General features: G+C 44.0%; 1 protein-coding gene across 1 annotated transcript in view; it reads right to left on the bottom strand.

Moving 5' to 3' along the window:
• The window catches only part of LOC138488826 (retinol dehydrogenase 7-like), a 184,941-nt gene that overhangs the window by 95,385 nt on the left and 73,463 nt on the right, over positions 1 to 16,093 (bottom strand). Inside the window, exon 3 of the mRNA XM_069616156.1 lies at positions 8,646 to 8,976. Coding sequence (XP_069472257.1) covers positions 8,646 to 8,976 — 331 coding nt within the window. The remainder of the gene's footprint in view (positions 1 to 8,645; positions 8,977 to 16,093) is intronic.

Here is a 16,093-nt window from a genome sequence, read left to right as displayed (position 1 = left end):
TTAATTGAGGTCCTGTAATGGCATCAAGGGCCTGTCTTCTATGGGACAGGGCAGAGTTAGTTTGAGGAGTTTTCAATAAACCTGCTTGGTCATTAGAAATTGAGAAAACTACAACCAAATGATCTGGCTATATAACTGCCTTCTTTTCCTGATGGGAGATGTTCAGTCCCCTGGATAGAACAATGTCTAAGCAATGACCTGGATAATGCGAGGCACCAGCATTTAACAATAATAGATGTGAGCTATAAATATCTCACTTAACAGTAGCCAATCTGCATCACTGGGATCATTTCACCAAACTTTTAGATCCCCAAGAATCATCAATTTGGAGCAACGTAAGGCTTCTGAGGCAAGGTACAATTCGAATTTCTCAACAAAGGTACCAATCAGACCTGGCGGTCTGTAACATAGAAAATGCTGCATAGAAATAGTTGCTGAGATGGAAAAAGTACAAGCAAGCATCTGGGAATTATCATCCCATATTAGGCCCTGAAAATTGGTTATTGTAAATTTAGAATTAAAGATAATACCAACCCCACCTCCTCTCTTAGGCTCCAGATTTACAAATGTTATCAGGAAGCCAGGAGGAACAAGTAAATGGAGCAGTGAAACAGAATTAGCCTGAAACCATTTTACAGTGATGAATAGGCAGTCTAATTTAGAGGAAATAATAAGGTCATTCAAAGCCACTGCATTTTTCACTGCAGGCCTGGCATTAATGAATGCACCTTATAAACAGTGGTTAGAAGTATATGCAGTGGCACTCTTGATCGAGTCTAAGATAATTCTAGGTTCATCAATACCCAGCTGTCTAAGTTTGTTTAATGAATGTAGCCTAAGGAAACCCAAGGAATCCTTCAATCCCAAGATAGCGGATGGGAGATGTACTTCAGCCAAAGCTGACCGTGCTCGGCTAATTCCTCCACCCTCAATAATGAATAAAATGGTCAGAATTCTAGCAAAAGGCAATTAGAACTACTTTACCCCTTACACTAAAACAATGTTCAACATATTTTGACATTTTAGGGTTAATATCAAATTTATTAGATAGTTGTTAAAAACAATACTGACAATGGAGACACAGAGGTAAAACCTTAACTTGAGCACAGGCAACTTCAACAGCAGTCCCAATTCCAAAGATTGGGCCACTTCAATTCTGAATGGGGAAAGGCCGTGACATTCCCCTCCAGGATCCCATGTGACAGCAGAATGCCCACTATGTAAACATTGGATTGCTGGCAGATCTCTGGTGGGAGCAACATCTTACTTAAAGCAGTCCTGACCCGAGGCCTGAAAACTGCATCAAAACCTTTGTTCTGTTACATGAATGTTACACATAAAGCCTGCTTTTTCGATAAGACACATTTTGCAACAAAAACAATAATTCCAAGCCCTCTCTGGAAACCTGCTTTTATGATTTATGAAATTTAGATGTTGCTTTCCGTCAAACATTGCCATGCCCAGCCTATAATATTTTGACTTTCACATGAAATAGTAGACGTTCAGAAAGGTTTAATGATCTCCCATCATAGCATTCTAAGGTGTAACGCTCACCTGGTATCCACGGGGACGTCACTCAGCCTGTTCTGACCTCTTATGACCTCGAACCCTTCCCTGGAGTCTACTTGACTGGAGACTGGGCCTGAAACACAGGATTGGTAGAGTTTAACTCCCTATTGTCTCTGTGTGCTTGAACCCCTTCTTCCCCGGGGTCCAACCCTTCTCTTTGATCCACAGCTCACCTTGTTTTCTTGGAAAGTGTGCTCTCCGCCCTGCTTTCAGTGCAGGGGCGCGTTGATTGATGCGGGTTCGTTGCTGCCTAGTTACTTCACTGGCAAGAGTCTGACAGGTAAGTATAATGAGTCTTCTGAACAGTTCTCTAACTTCGTTCCTTTCCTTCCTTAGATGATGGCCGGCGTCCTGGGATGGCGACGTGCTGCTGAGATGAGTAGCGCTGAAGGTGATTGAGAGCGCGATGCGACCCTTTCGTATTTGTATTGAACTGAGTTCTTTTTCTGTGTCTTTTAGGTGCTGCAAAGTTTTCAGCGTGGATGCCGGCTATGAAGAAGAAATGCGGTGAGTAAGCACGGTATGCGGCGCCTCTAGATGTTTCCACGCTAACCTGTAGTGTCTTTTCCCTCTTGCAGATGGATGAGAAGTTCTGGAGACATAGTTCCCTCAGAGCGGCTGGGATTCAGGTAAGCGTTTGAAGCTCGTACAGTCTTTAAAAATAAGCGAAGATTTGCTGAATGCTTACTAATGCCTTTTTTCTGTTCTTTTCCTTTTTCCTTAGGAAGCGGCGTGCCGGAATGGGAATGACACCGCCGAAGATGCCCGCAGAAAAGAAGAAGCGATGAATGATGGGCAGAAGCGCCGCAAGGTAAGGCTGTTCCTAACAGTGTTCTTGTTCTTGCAGGAGCTGAGCGCAGAAGAAAGATGCAGGCCTACTGGAGACCGATCCGAACACGGTGAGTGTCACGCTGCAGGTGCAGAAAACACAAAGCATGTTTCTCAGCCTGGGCATGGCTTAAATAGTCTCTGGGTATCCCAGGTTTCTCTGGGCTGAACCACACCCAAAAGACTAGACTGCACATGCAGTTCTGGGAACCGAAATATGAGGGGGCCTCCATCTTGTTCCCATCAATGCACTACAAGTCCAATCCCCAATGTTATCCTATGGGAGTGAGTGAGTCTGGTGCCACAAGCGCCCAGTCTGACTCCAAGTGGGTCTTTGGAGGGATGGCGAGGCCCTTGAGGGCCATGTAGGTGATCGTGGCCTGGCTCCAGCCTGACATCTTGGAGGGGTGGGGACATGAGGGCCAGGTGACATAATGTTTGAGGTTTCTGTTGTTGCTGCAGATTCACCTTAATCAAAGTATATGGCTCAAGGTTCTAGTCAGCAGAATGAGTACAAGAAATCTCAGCAAGGGCTATTGCACGGCTCTCCATCCGTCCCGTGCCCGCTACCTCTTGAGTGGGAGTACAGGAGCCGTCAAGCTCCAACAAACCATGCTAGGGATTCTGCTGGTAGTTGGTAAAAATGTAGATGCAGAAACAGAACTGTCACTCCCAGTGCCGAGAGTGCCAGCAGATTCTGTGCATGTTCCTGCAGCCCTTGATAAAGACAACCAGTGGGTGCAATTCTATGGTAGTGCTGTCGCTTACACAATTAGATGCGTCACCTCTGCAGTGAACTCAGCCTTACCATGGCTTAAATTGCTGTTTGTAACAAGAAGACCTGCAAGTCATCCTGGTGGGCATGTAGTGAAGTCATTAATTATGGTGTTTTGATCTGTGAAGGTTTTACTTTTCTTGTTCATTGCATCACATTACTCTGCCCGAATATGCCCAAAGCCTAATGCTGTGACACCTTCTGTGCAAAATGCTGGTTTTTACCAGTAAAAGAATTAGCAGAGAATGAAAGTTGATAATTAAATCAGAGCTTATAACCCAAAATAATGTGTTTATGAATACCATGGGTTGTGTGTGGAAGTGAAAGCCTTAATAATGGTAAATTACCATCAATGGTTAAACAGGAGTTTGGGAGCCCCTCTACTGAGAACGAACAGGGGTCAAATACCCTGTTGTATGGAATGTCTTCCAATCAGGAAGGTCTACAACCATGTGTTAGCTCTCTGCACTCTTCACAGAGGAGACATATCCATTTGCATATCAGTCTTTGTCCCACCCAGAAAGGCAGTCCAGCACCGAAATGCTAGGCAATTCTCTTCTGAACAAGAGTACCATAAGCTACCCCAGACACGTGTTTCGGCCTAGTCGGGCCTCATCAGTGAGGTGAAGCTGAGCCTCTCTAAGGCACAGTGAGCAAGAGGTCCACATCTGGATTAACCTTGGTTACTTAGGGTGAAACCTTAAGTTTTACAAAACTGAAAAGGTGCGTTGGAGCCCATCTACTGAGAATGAACATTGATCAAATCCCCTGTTCTATGGAATTTCTTCCACTCAGGAGGGTCAAACAACCACGTTTTAGCTAATTGCACCCTTCACAGAGGAGAAATATCTATCAATGTTTGGCACACATGCCCCAATGCTCCAACCCCAAGTATGTTAACTACACCACATTGATGAACCCCAAAGAGTTTGAAACACATTCGATGGCTGTTACATCTCAGAGAGTTGTTGGTCTTGGGTTGGTGAGATTATGTATAAAATAAATATAAAATAGCACTGCCCTATAGGACAATGGGCCTCATTACAACCGAGGCGGTAGGGGGTTAACGGCGCCGGTTGAGCTGCCGGCGCCGTTAACCCCATACCGCCTCATTACGAGGTCTGCTCGCGGCACCTGCCAAGGACACTTGGTAAACCAGGCGTCCTTAGCGGGTTCCGCAAGCAGACCAGGATGCTAACAACGGGCCCGTCATTAACGGGCCCGTTGTTAGCATCCTCCCCATTCCCATTGAGCCCTTTGGGGGCTCAAATGGGTTTGCGGATGTACCGGGTCCGGGTTCCTTGAATGGGGAAATACCAGGCCCTCCAAGTTCGGAATGGCACGGTATTTCCCCATTCAAGGAACCCGGACCCGGTACCCGGTATGGGGGTAGCCATGCTGATAAAAGCAGCATGGCTACCTCCATACTCGGAATGAGGCCCAATGACAATTATCCCACATGGAGACAAAATGCAGTTATTTCTCATACCTATAGCAAGCAGGCTACTAGGTGTCACTCTGGCATGTGCTGCTTTTTAACTGAAAAGGCCTATTCTACTCTCTGATTAAATGTGTTATAAAGTAGATAAAAACAGCAATGCCATTGCTGCCATTGCCTTGGATAGGCAACAGAACTGCAACTAGTCATTCTTGACTCAGAGTGCTAAGCTTTTTTTAATATATATAGAAATGTATTTAACTTATTATGCAAGAACAGCCCAGGCTTCTTTCATTAACCCTTAATCTTAGGTGCATCATTTTTAACTTGATCCTCAGTCTTGGAAAGTTCTTGTGTTACCCTTTATTCTTTCATACTATTCAGAATTAGATGTACTTTTCCCTTTTGAACATTGCAGCACGGCTCATATTATACTGTTTACACTTCCTAGATTTGAGACTTGCGCTTCTTTAAATGAAATCTTGCTGCTTTGGCAATCATGCCCAGTGATAATTCAAGCTAGCGAATCATGCATGTTAGACCTTTCCTTTTAGGACTTTGATACTTGTTCAGAACTATACATTATTCCCTTGCCATTTTTTTGCATGCAGCTGCAGTTGGCTTTGTTTTCGGTTATATGTTTGTTAGGTTGCTTGGTAATCAGTGGTGGGCTGGTCAACAGGGGAGTCTGAAGAATTCCCGGAGGCCTTTATGGGCCTCTTTTGTAAGGTTACCCTGGTGTTCTGTTCCTCTTGCCCTTGCTCCCCACCAGTCACCCATTGGTTGCAGTGTAAAAGAAGGCTACTTTGCAAAACATCTCCAGTGCCTTTACTGGTTCCCAGTCCGCCCCTTTTGGTAATCTCCTTATTAGAGAGCTACATTGCATGTACATGTGCTTCCATGGAAATTCTCGGTTCTTGCTCACTTATTAACAAATAATTAGCTCTAGGAATACCTTCTGTGTCTTTTTGTCTGTAAAATGTATGAAATAGTGTAGAGAAGGAGCCAAGTACCCCCACCTCGCCCATATTGCCTATATGTTGGGAACCAGAGTGTGAGACACGTACAGTACCACTGAAACTACAGATACCAAGGAGAATCCTGGAAGCAAGGTTCCCATTAAGAAAGCCATAGCTGCATACATGACAGTATGATGGCCATTTGAATGAAATGCCAGAAGAAGCAGGACCAATGAATGGAAGAGAAGAATGGTGACATCACACATGAAACAAGCCTGACGTACATAGAAAAGATGCAGAGACAAGAGAATACAGATATTCTATAAGGCATCAAGAAAGTATCAAAGACAAGTGACATCTTGGGCTCAAGATGAAGAAATTTATGCTACAGAAATGGTGACGATATTAAGTCATTTTATATGTGTAAATATGCAAAAAAAACAAGCAGACAAAGTATTCTTGAGGCTAGCTTTATAGTGAATAGATTGTGGCATGCGCCAACGTATACATATATAGGAATGAGTAAAGAATGGATGTTTCCACTACGTATTATAGCAGTGCTGGACAGGAAAAGAAGGCCTTTTCAGTGTGTCACAGTTATAAAAGAAATTGAATTAACATGAGTGAAACTCAGAAAGGCAAGGCTGGATGAGCCCCAAGAAGCCAAGGTCGTATCAGACTGAGATGAACAGACATTGGATACAAATCGTGTGAAAGAACGAAACTCCTGTTCAGAAGGCATGGACAAAAACAAGGAAGACGTCAGAGGTCTATTAGAAAATAGTATTTTAAATACACTGGAGCTCAATTTAGTGGTCTTCAGTCACGTGGACGGATGAAGTTGGACACAGATGACAACCACACCTACACATGGAGGCAGAGCATGCCTTCACTCCCCTGAACTCTCCAGAGTAAGGAACAGTCCCAAGGTCAAGTTCAAAGCCTTAATTGACAGCAGACCACTGAGGTGATGATATGCTAATTGGTGGTAAGCTATGGTTATGACCAGCTCACCAGGACCTGGAAGTCTAGCCTGCGTGCTGCTAACGTAGGTGGAAAAGTACTGACGGATGCAAGAGTGCCAACCAATTGCAGGGGGTGGTGTGATTAAGGGTCCTATAGTTTGTGTAACCAATGGGATGTTGTGTATTTAGTGACGTTCATAGCGACCTGTTTTAGGGGAGGGCTTAGTTGCCCCACCTAATGTTAAGGAGCCTATTACTTTCTTAGACTAAAATGGAACATGTACTTAAGATGTTCCCTCCAGTCCTATCACTTTCTTCAATAGGTTTTTGTAGTTTGCCATGCAGGATGACGTTAGTAAATTCGTAGGTTGACGTCATCAATCATGAGTTTTTACTATAAAGAAGATGTTTTTTCTGAAGCAAATTGAGAAACCATGCGCTGAGATGTCAGTTGATGTCCATTGTACTCCCTGTTTTAGATAATTGATATTAAAACAGTAAACCTTTTTGTCAACTACCTGAGTCATTTTGATTATTGATGTTTGGAACTTCTGCATCCCCATTCATCTCCCGGGTGGTGCTACCTCGTCTTAAAGAGCTGGGCGTAACCCCAGTTCAGTAGCCACTATCGTCTAGTGCATCATTATAAACCTGTCATTGTTTTTATCCTGTGGGACACCATTAATTGCACTTGAAGCTAGACACTTTTGTCATCATCATCATCACCACCACCAGGTTTGTACCGCCATAATGTTAGTTGTTACATTTCTAATTTTAATCAATTGCTTTCCGTCCTTTGTGAATTCTCATGCCTGTCCAGTAGTTCACTGCAAACGCCTGTATTTTGTCTTTTTTGCTGGTGTTCAATAGGTCCTCTGAATGCATTGTTGCGTCTGACCCACATGTTGCTTGATCTTTGCACTTTTTCACTCAATCCACGTTATTTACAGATTAGTACTACACTACATGAGTAGCAAACACTCTGCCTAAATATCAAATCATAGTATAATTTGTATCACTCATATATTGTAAGATCCGTAAAATGTACTTTTTTAACAAAGGTTTCTCCTTAAGATAACATACTTACGAACGTGTATGAATTTCTTTGTCTTTCCCCCTTTTAACATTATTTTAAGATGATTATTACATTTAAATAACCTCCTGAAGATGATTTATACTGGTTGACAAAGCAAATGTAAATTGAAAATAATATGTAAAACTGTGAACATAAGAACTTTCACAGATTAAGGGCTAGAAAACTATCTGGAAGTGTTTCCTGGCAATAGGTTAAACACATATGTATTAGCTTGAAACTCACAATGCAATCATTTTCCACTTTATAGTGCAGTATCAGATCAGCAGTAGTGCATTAGGTGTTCAGCACTGGCCCCTTGATGCTTAGTTGGAGGCCTATCGACTGGCTGGGATGGATTGACACATTTAATGGGTATAACAAGAAGTTAAATAATTCATGAATATCAGTTTCTTCTTCATCTTCTTCATATAACGCAGATAGATGTTAGATGCGCCAAACTTTCATCTTCTTGGGAAGCATGGCACTTGCAGTATATCAAACTATCCCCCAAGGTTTCATCATCTTGAGTGCACTATGGCAGCTTTAAAGCATTTCCTCCATCCTTGCATGTCCTTCTGTTCCTCGATGCGATTTGAGTGTTTGACAGGAGAAAGTACTAGCCTTTTACGGGCACATATTCAATATTGCAGCCAAACGTACACTCCTGTATCCAGCAGTCTAGACAGACACACTGCCACCCTATGTTCACAATCCCAATCCCATCTATACTAGCAGTCCACACAAGATCACCCAATCATGATCAGTCAAAATTTCACCTACACGCTTTACCTTCCTGTCCCATCCCACAATGCACTTGCTTTACCAGCCACTAACCTAATCATTATATACTCCGACACCACACCCAATTTTGATCGAGCGACCATCCAAATCAACAGGTGTTGTGTAAACCTCTACTCTTGGACAATTAGAAAATGGGACACCCTTAAATTTGAACAATTTTTACTTCTTTGTCAAACTACATACCATCCTTTTGGTTTACAGTATGGAACCGTTTCTTCCCCATTGTATTTCTTACCTCTATTTCCAGTCTCCAACTCTACAAATTCCACAGCTTTGTCAATGCTGCGAGGGTTTGTGACGTTCAGTATCACCGTCTTGAGTGTGGGCGATGCACAGGCTTGCAGCTCCTGGCTGCCCTTTTCTGTCAGACAGGCAGCAATGACACTGACTCCCTTTTTGTCAAGTTGTTGAGCAAGTAGGTTCCCAAAGCCACTGTCACAGCCTGTTATGAACACATGCTTTTTATCGACGTCACTGAGTCGCAGACTGTCTTTGACGAACCAGCATACAGTGATGAAGCAAGCGGTCACCAAAAAGCCGGTCAGCTCAGGTTTCATCAGGAAAAACTGCAAGTCATATTCATGAACATTAGTTATTTGTTGATTCTCAAACATTCATGTACTTTTGCGGTTTACCCACACTGTTTGCTACAATTTGATATTTGTGTCAAGCGAAGTGGAACATTGTAAGGCGCAAATTAATTTAATAGAAAAGTATGAATCCCATCAGTTTAGGTTTCCCCATTTGGGTCAAAAATGGTATTGTTCTCATCACGTTATACCCGCAATGAGAAGACATGCTTTATTTGAAAGTTCAGGTGCATGTGTTGGGAAATCATGCGCTCACATTTCTAATTTGCTACCAAGTCACTATTTAAATAGTTTGTAACATATAATACACGGCACACCAGAGCCAACCCTACAGAAACGTTGCACCTATGCAGTGAAATCTTTCCAAAAATACTCTAAAACACTGAAGAAATCACACTGCAGATCACACTACAAGGTCTAAAGTTTCTGTAATACAGCTCTAATAGATTTTTAATAATCACAACAAATTGAATGCACACGAACAAGGAGAGCGAGGATAAACCAGCACTACAAGCACTTTAATTCTGAATAAGTTTGAATATTTGAAGAAGGCAATGAACAAATGTAAGGAATAATTTTAAATGTAATACTGAAATAATTCATGATATAACGAAATAAGATGCAGTAATGGATTCCTCATCATTGAATTAGGACTCTTAACTTATCATTTGTCATAAATGTGAGCTTTTACCAGGTGATGCCAGGAACAGCCATTTATTCTATGGACTGTCATAAAAGAATGAGGTTAGACCACAATAGTGTAGTTGTCAAACATCAGATCCTGCGGTGGACAGAAGCAGTTTGGAAACAAGGAGGCTATCTAGATAACCAATGGATGTGGTGGCCCTGAGGAAGAGTGAATTCGGGAGAGGAAGGAACATCTACACCACACCCTCAGAGGCACAGACAAAAAAGAAAGAAACAAAGGAACAAAAGGTCCATCCAAAAGGTAGACACAGGAGGCACAAAGAGGAAGAAGGGAGATGTTGTAACATACAAAATAACACCAGTGACAGAGGACATTCAGATCAGCTGCCCAAGAATGTTAACAAATGTTTTCCCATGAAGAAGGTCTCCAAGAGGGCATACCAAAACATGCTGGGATGTCCAATGTAATAAAGTCAGCTAAGCCAATATTTTACATTCAATGTACACCCAGTGAGGACTTGAGGGGTGTTATTGGCACATACAAAGATTCTGTATACTTGCTGTCTCATGATCCAAGATGGTATCCACACCCCTGTGCTTGGCACTGAGCGGATCCCACTGTAAGGATCGCAGACCTGGTTTGATTCCCAACAAGGATGCTCGGGGTGAGTGGAGGTCCATCTATCTGGGGGCGGACAAGCATGTTCTGGGTTCGGTAGAAGTGTTGCTCTCTTTTTTACAAGGTGTTGCCTTGAACTTTTGCTTTTGGGCTCTGTGCATAAAACGCTTATAGCCTTTGATCGGGAGACTGGCTATAAATTGGGAGGGGCTTTAGTAACGTGGATCGAATGTTAGTAGTGCAGGGAATGCTTGGCAGGGGTGGCAGAGTGCAGTTCTGTAACGGAGTAGCCACCCTGCCGAATTCTAAGAAGCACTTGATGGCTCCCTCCCATCTCCCTGCCAACAGCCGAACCACGTGCTCATCAGCATTGCCACAGCCTAATAAAAACACCCACAGGACTGGCACCACCGCACCTTCATTGAGTACTTTCTGGAGGATCAGGGGAGGCTCTTGAGACTTCATAAGGACCTTAATGTGTGACCTAGCTTGCATAGGCCTGAAGTGAGTGGGTTGTTCTTGCATCTGAGCACAAGTGGATCTTGGGTGACTTTTCCCTTCCCGCACAGAACTCTTTGGACCCAGGTTTTGTGCAGACTTGCACTCAGACTCTAACATTAAATGATGATGGCCTTGGAGCTGATGGGGCAATGGACATGGTGTACAACAAAAGGGTGACAGATCAACGAGACTCTGATTGTATTAATCCACCATGAAATGAACATCTAATACTACAGTAACAAATTTAGCACTAAACAATCGAAAGGCCCCAGAATGGGCACTATCCTTTCTTTCATGGCTGTCCAAGACAACCCAAGTCCAATAAAAGGATCGTCACTGAGGTGTATAGTGAGACCATGGAGGCCATGGTGATGGAAACCACCAAGTTGGACTTTCGACATCCCCTGAATGACATTAAAAAATAATATCAGAGCAGTGTGGGTGGATTAGTCCAAAAAGTGAAGAGCCTTGATAAAAAAGGTGACAGAAGTGGAGCTGGGGTTGGGTGAAGTGGAAAATACCACATTTGAGCAGATCGTTGGTATTTCCAAACTCACTATGCCCTTACAGGTTAAATAAGAGGATGCTAAAAATAGATCATGTCAGTATAATATACGCATTCAATGCATACCAAAACATGTATAGAGTTCAGAGCTAATGGGTATTGCAAGATCTGTTTGAAACATTCTCAAGCTCCAGGACAGCTTTGAAATGATGTTAGATAGAGCACATGGAGCCCATTTTTCTGTACAGCATGAAAAGGCCCTTCTCCCAGATACCTTAACAATAGCCAGGTTAATTTTCATTAAGACAAAAAATAGATCATGGACGTGCTCCACACATGACAGAAGATTCCATTTAGAGATGCCAACATCAAGGTATTTCAGGACTTTGCTCCATCCAGATTGGTTATGTTATGTTATGGTAAATTAACTTATGAAGCGCACGATTACCAAAGCATCTTGGCACTAGAAGGAGATCTATCAGGGTTTAAAGGCGGGTGATATTCACAGATCTCACTGTTCTCTGTGATTCACCTTCTGAGTCCGATGAGTCCTTTGCAGCCTTCTTCTTCTTCTTTTCTTTACCTTTAGAGGAGGTGCGACCAGAGTGGAGATAGAGTCTGTCCCCGTTGGAGGCCATCGCGCCAGAGTTCTGGTGCGAACCGGGTGCAAGGAACCTGAGGGGTACAGCCCAAATGAAGGGGAAAAAGCCTTGAAGCAGAAAATACCCATTGAGTCAGTTGTCCAGTATGCAGGAGGTATGTGTAGCAATCCATTGGTATGTGAAGAGGATAGCAGGTATACATTCTGAATAAGACCGTGAGACAGAGTAATTGGAGCCCGAAGCTCAAAGGAAAAAAAGGAAGCGTGATACCAAGGAATGAATGAGGGACGCTGAGGCGCTCGCAAGTGAGCAGAGGCACAGCAGGGAGAGGAGAGGGCGAAGCCCAGGACGAGGACAAAGCTGAGAGGGAAAGAGGAAAACAGCCAGAGAACAGAAGCTACGAGTAACCACTGAGCATCTTACTCGAAAGTAACACATGAGGGTTGCAACGCAAAGCTCCACCGGGAGTGAGGATAGAAATATTAGAAGCGGCCATATTGGAGGAAGACTAGACCACGGCGGGAGCTTTGGTGTATGACGCAGCGGCACACAAGCTGATCCACCAATGTCTCCACATCTTCCAGTGTTGCTACATGACAGATACAGCAATTAGAACAAATACGTTTTCAGTGCACGCCAAAAAGCCAAATGATTGCTTATGGCGCAAAGAGTAGGTGGAATAGAGTTCCAAAGTTTTGCAGCCGCCACTGAAAAAGACCACCCACCTACCAGCTCATAGTGGTAGCGGGGAACCGAAAGACTGCAGGCATCTTTAGAGTGAAGCACACAGGGTGGTAAATATGGCTGGAATTGTTCCTGCAAAAAATCCGCTCCTATGCCATAGAAAGCTTGGTGGACAATGGTAAAGGACTTAACTGCACTTGCTGTAAAACAGGGAGCCAGTGGAGCGAGCGGAGGACCAGTGAGATATGAGATCCATGGGAAGTACCTGTGCAAATCCGAGCAGCGTGGTTCTAAAGGAGTTGCAGATGGTGGAATAAGTATAGGGGCTGTGCAAGGAAAACAGAGTTACAGTAATCAAGGAAACTAAGGACCAGGGAAGCTGACACCACTGGCCTAACCAGGGCTGGGAGAAAAAGTAGATCTTTGAGAAGGACTCTGAGTTGGAAAAACCCAGCCTTACAGATGGCGCTGACCTGGGCACAGGTGGACAGTGAGGCAGATAATTTGAGGCCCAAATTCTTTACCTCGAGCACTGGAGTGGGGCAAGGACCCCACTCCGTTGGCCAGAAAACTGAGGACCAAACTAGGGCTGAGGGGGGAAGATGCCAGAGTTGGGACCATGATTGGGTACATCATCAGGACCTCGGTCTGGTCCCCATTAAGTTTCAGCCAGTTGTTGCCCATCATCCACCCATCGCTGACAGGCTGGGTGGAATCAAGCTGGATGATGATTTGAGCATCATCAGCATAGGAGTAGCACCTGAAATCGTGGGAGCGGATGAGCAAGACAAGAGACTGACTATAGATGTTAAAAAGTTCTGGGGACAAGGCGGATCCCTGAGGGACCCCACAAAGTACAGAGGTGGCAGCGGAGAGAAATGAGAAGAGGGCTAGTGTTTGACTACTGTCCATCAAGAAGGAGGTGAACCAGGCAAGGACTTGGCCAGAGAGGCCGGCAAGGACGAGGCGGTCAAGCAACACACGATGGTCAACCATGTTGAATGCTGCTGACAGGTCTCACAAGATCAGAGCAAACACACACCCCTGTCGGCCAACAGGGACAAGTCATCAAGCACAGAAACCAGCACTCTCTCCATGCCTCGACCAGGACAAAAACCTGATTGGAATGGATCCAGAAAAGAGGAGTGATCAAGGAAGGAAGTAAAAAGGGGAGAAACAAGGGACTCCAAAGCTTCATAAAAAAGGTAGAAGCAAAATGGGACAAAAATTGGCCGGTACCGAAGGATCAAGGGATATCTTTTTCAAGAGAGGAACAGCAATAGAATGTTTGTGTTCAGAGGGGATAGAACCTGAACGGCAGGAGTCGTTAACTGCTTCCATTATCCAGTTAGAGTTAAACGCTGTGATTTCCTTTATGATTCAAAGGGGAATTGCATCAGAGGGAGAGGCAGATTTGAGTTGACTAATCGCCCCCTCAACATCTTGAATAGAGACGATAGGGAAAGTGGACCATTTATGTTCAAGCAACGGAACAGTGGTTATCGCATCTCTGCAATCAGTACCGTTGCGAGATAAACGTATCTGATCACGTATGTTATTAACTTTAGTGAGAAACAAATGTGCCAAGTCATCACAGAGAACCTGAGAGGGGATCACCTTTAGTGCAGTCTCTGGACCGAAGATTAGCGAGTGTACTAATGGGAAGAGCTCTGTGGGCCGATTGAGGGCCTTTTCCACCCTCTCGGTATAGTAAGTACACTTAGCCAGATGAACTGCTTGGTGGTAGGATTAAGTGGCCTGAGAGAAGCCAATGCTGTCGCAAAGGAAGTATGTGCGCCACCATTCCCACTCGGCTTGACGTTTCAAAAGCCGCAGCTCCTTCAGCTCATCAGTAAACCAGGGCTGGCCTACCACTTTACAAGATGTAAGTGGGGCTAGCGTGTTGGCCAGTGAGCCAAAACTTGGGTCAGAACAGAGAAGTTGATGGTGTCAGAAGAAAGGCACTGAGCCTGGATGCTAGAAACAATAGCTTCATTAGAGGTTTTATGCCAGATGTTTCGCATCTGGTATTTGTGTTCAGGGTTGACACGAGGAGTACCAATCTGCATAGCAAAAGGGACAACCATATGATCTGACCATAGAATGGGAAAAGGCACAAAGGTAGAGACCAGAGAATCCCTGGCAAACACGAAGACAAGCCCATCCACATCTGAGGGTTCTTCATGGGGTTCCAAGAGACTGTTTATCGAAGAACGCGACTGAGGAAAGTCAAGAGGGGTCAGAGGCTCCACCCAGGAGTAGGATTTGTTGCAGCTGACACCAGAATCATTTGGTCTAATCATGGTCCCTTATGCTCTGTTGTTTTTGTCTTCTGTTGCTGTAGGGGTCAGTGGGAAAGTGTGGGCTTAAATTGTATGTTGTGGCCCAATGACAAGGGGCCTTACTCATATGTCAGTCCAGAAAATCCATAATGTTTATGCTATGTTCTTTCTTGGCACACAGTGCCAGTATCACTTTGCACAAGATCATGCTGTGCAGCTGTCTGTGTGGTTGGAATTTCCCATGTTTGTGTCTTGCTTCACTTGTTGATGTCCGATTGGTCTCTAGCTTCAGGTCACTCATATTTTGATCTATTCTCCAAATGATAAACAAGAGACATTTTTCACAGACTTTGTTCCAATGGCAGAAGTAGTTATATCTTACCTCAGGGTAAGCCACTTTTTGAGGAAAATTATCATGGTCTTGGACCCCACTAATGACAAAACAATAGCCCCCTTTATTGTGAATTCATTGTGGCAGTTGCTCTTGCTCAGATTCTGAGAGAGTTGGGTCTGTGCGAGGCATAGCAATTATTCCATGCTAGGGAGAATGAATACGCTCTCTTGTCCTTTGTGCCCTCCCAAATTGACATGGTCCTGGTGTTCTCCATTTCAGTCCAATATGTGTCTCTTGTTGAGCCTTTGGGCTCTTACCAATCATTGTGCAGTCTCAGTCTCACTGAGGGGTAACCAAACGACAGCTCCCTCGAAACTAACCTGGCGACTGAAAGACCCGATCCTTGAGGTTCAAGTGCTGCGAGAAATTTGAGGAAAACAATTTGATTTAAAAAAACAATCAATAGACATACAGTCAAACTAGTCAGATCCAAGCACTACTTTGCATGTCTGCCGGATCCATTTTAATATTGAGATAATGGGAATGCTGCTATATTATCTGGCTACTACAGGTCACTCTTGTCAGAGGATAATTTAGCTTATGATAATCAACGGGATTATATAAAATGGGAGAACCAACGCTGGTTGCTCGAGAGGAAACTGAAGACTCTCAAGAGCCCCATTACAAAGGAAGATACGGACACATGGATATCTTTCCTCCAATATATCAAAGGCCAAGTCCAGAGGACTTCTCTACCCTCTTTTCTAAGACATGCAAGAGCTAAGTAAAGAATTGTGCTGCTTCCGAAGCCAAAGATAGAAGCCACAGATTGTGGCTTATAGCATTACATTGCCCTTTTCACCATGAACGCCAAGTTCTACGTGAAGGTCTTATCCATCCGACTGGTAGGAGCCCTTC

Source organism: Ambystoma mexicanum, chromosome 9 (assembly GCF_040938575.1).
Source record: "Ambystoma mexicanum isolate Mex_15411 chromosome 9, UKY_AmexF1_1, whole genome shotgun sequence".
NCBI classification, from domain to species: domain Eukaryota; kingdom Metazoa; phylum Chordata; class Amphibia; order Caudata; family Ambystomatidae; genus Ambystoma; species Ambystoma mexicanum.
The sequence above is the reverse complement of the archived record's forward strand: the minus strand, read 5'-3'. Positions and strand labels throughout refer to the sequence as shown.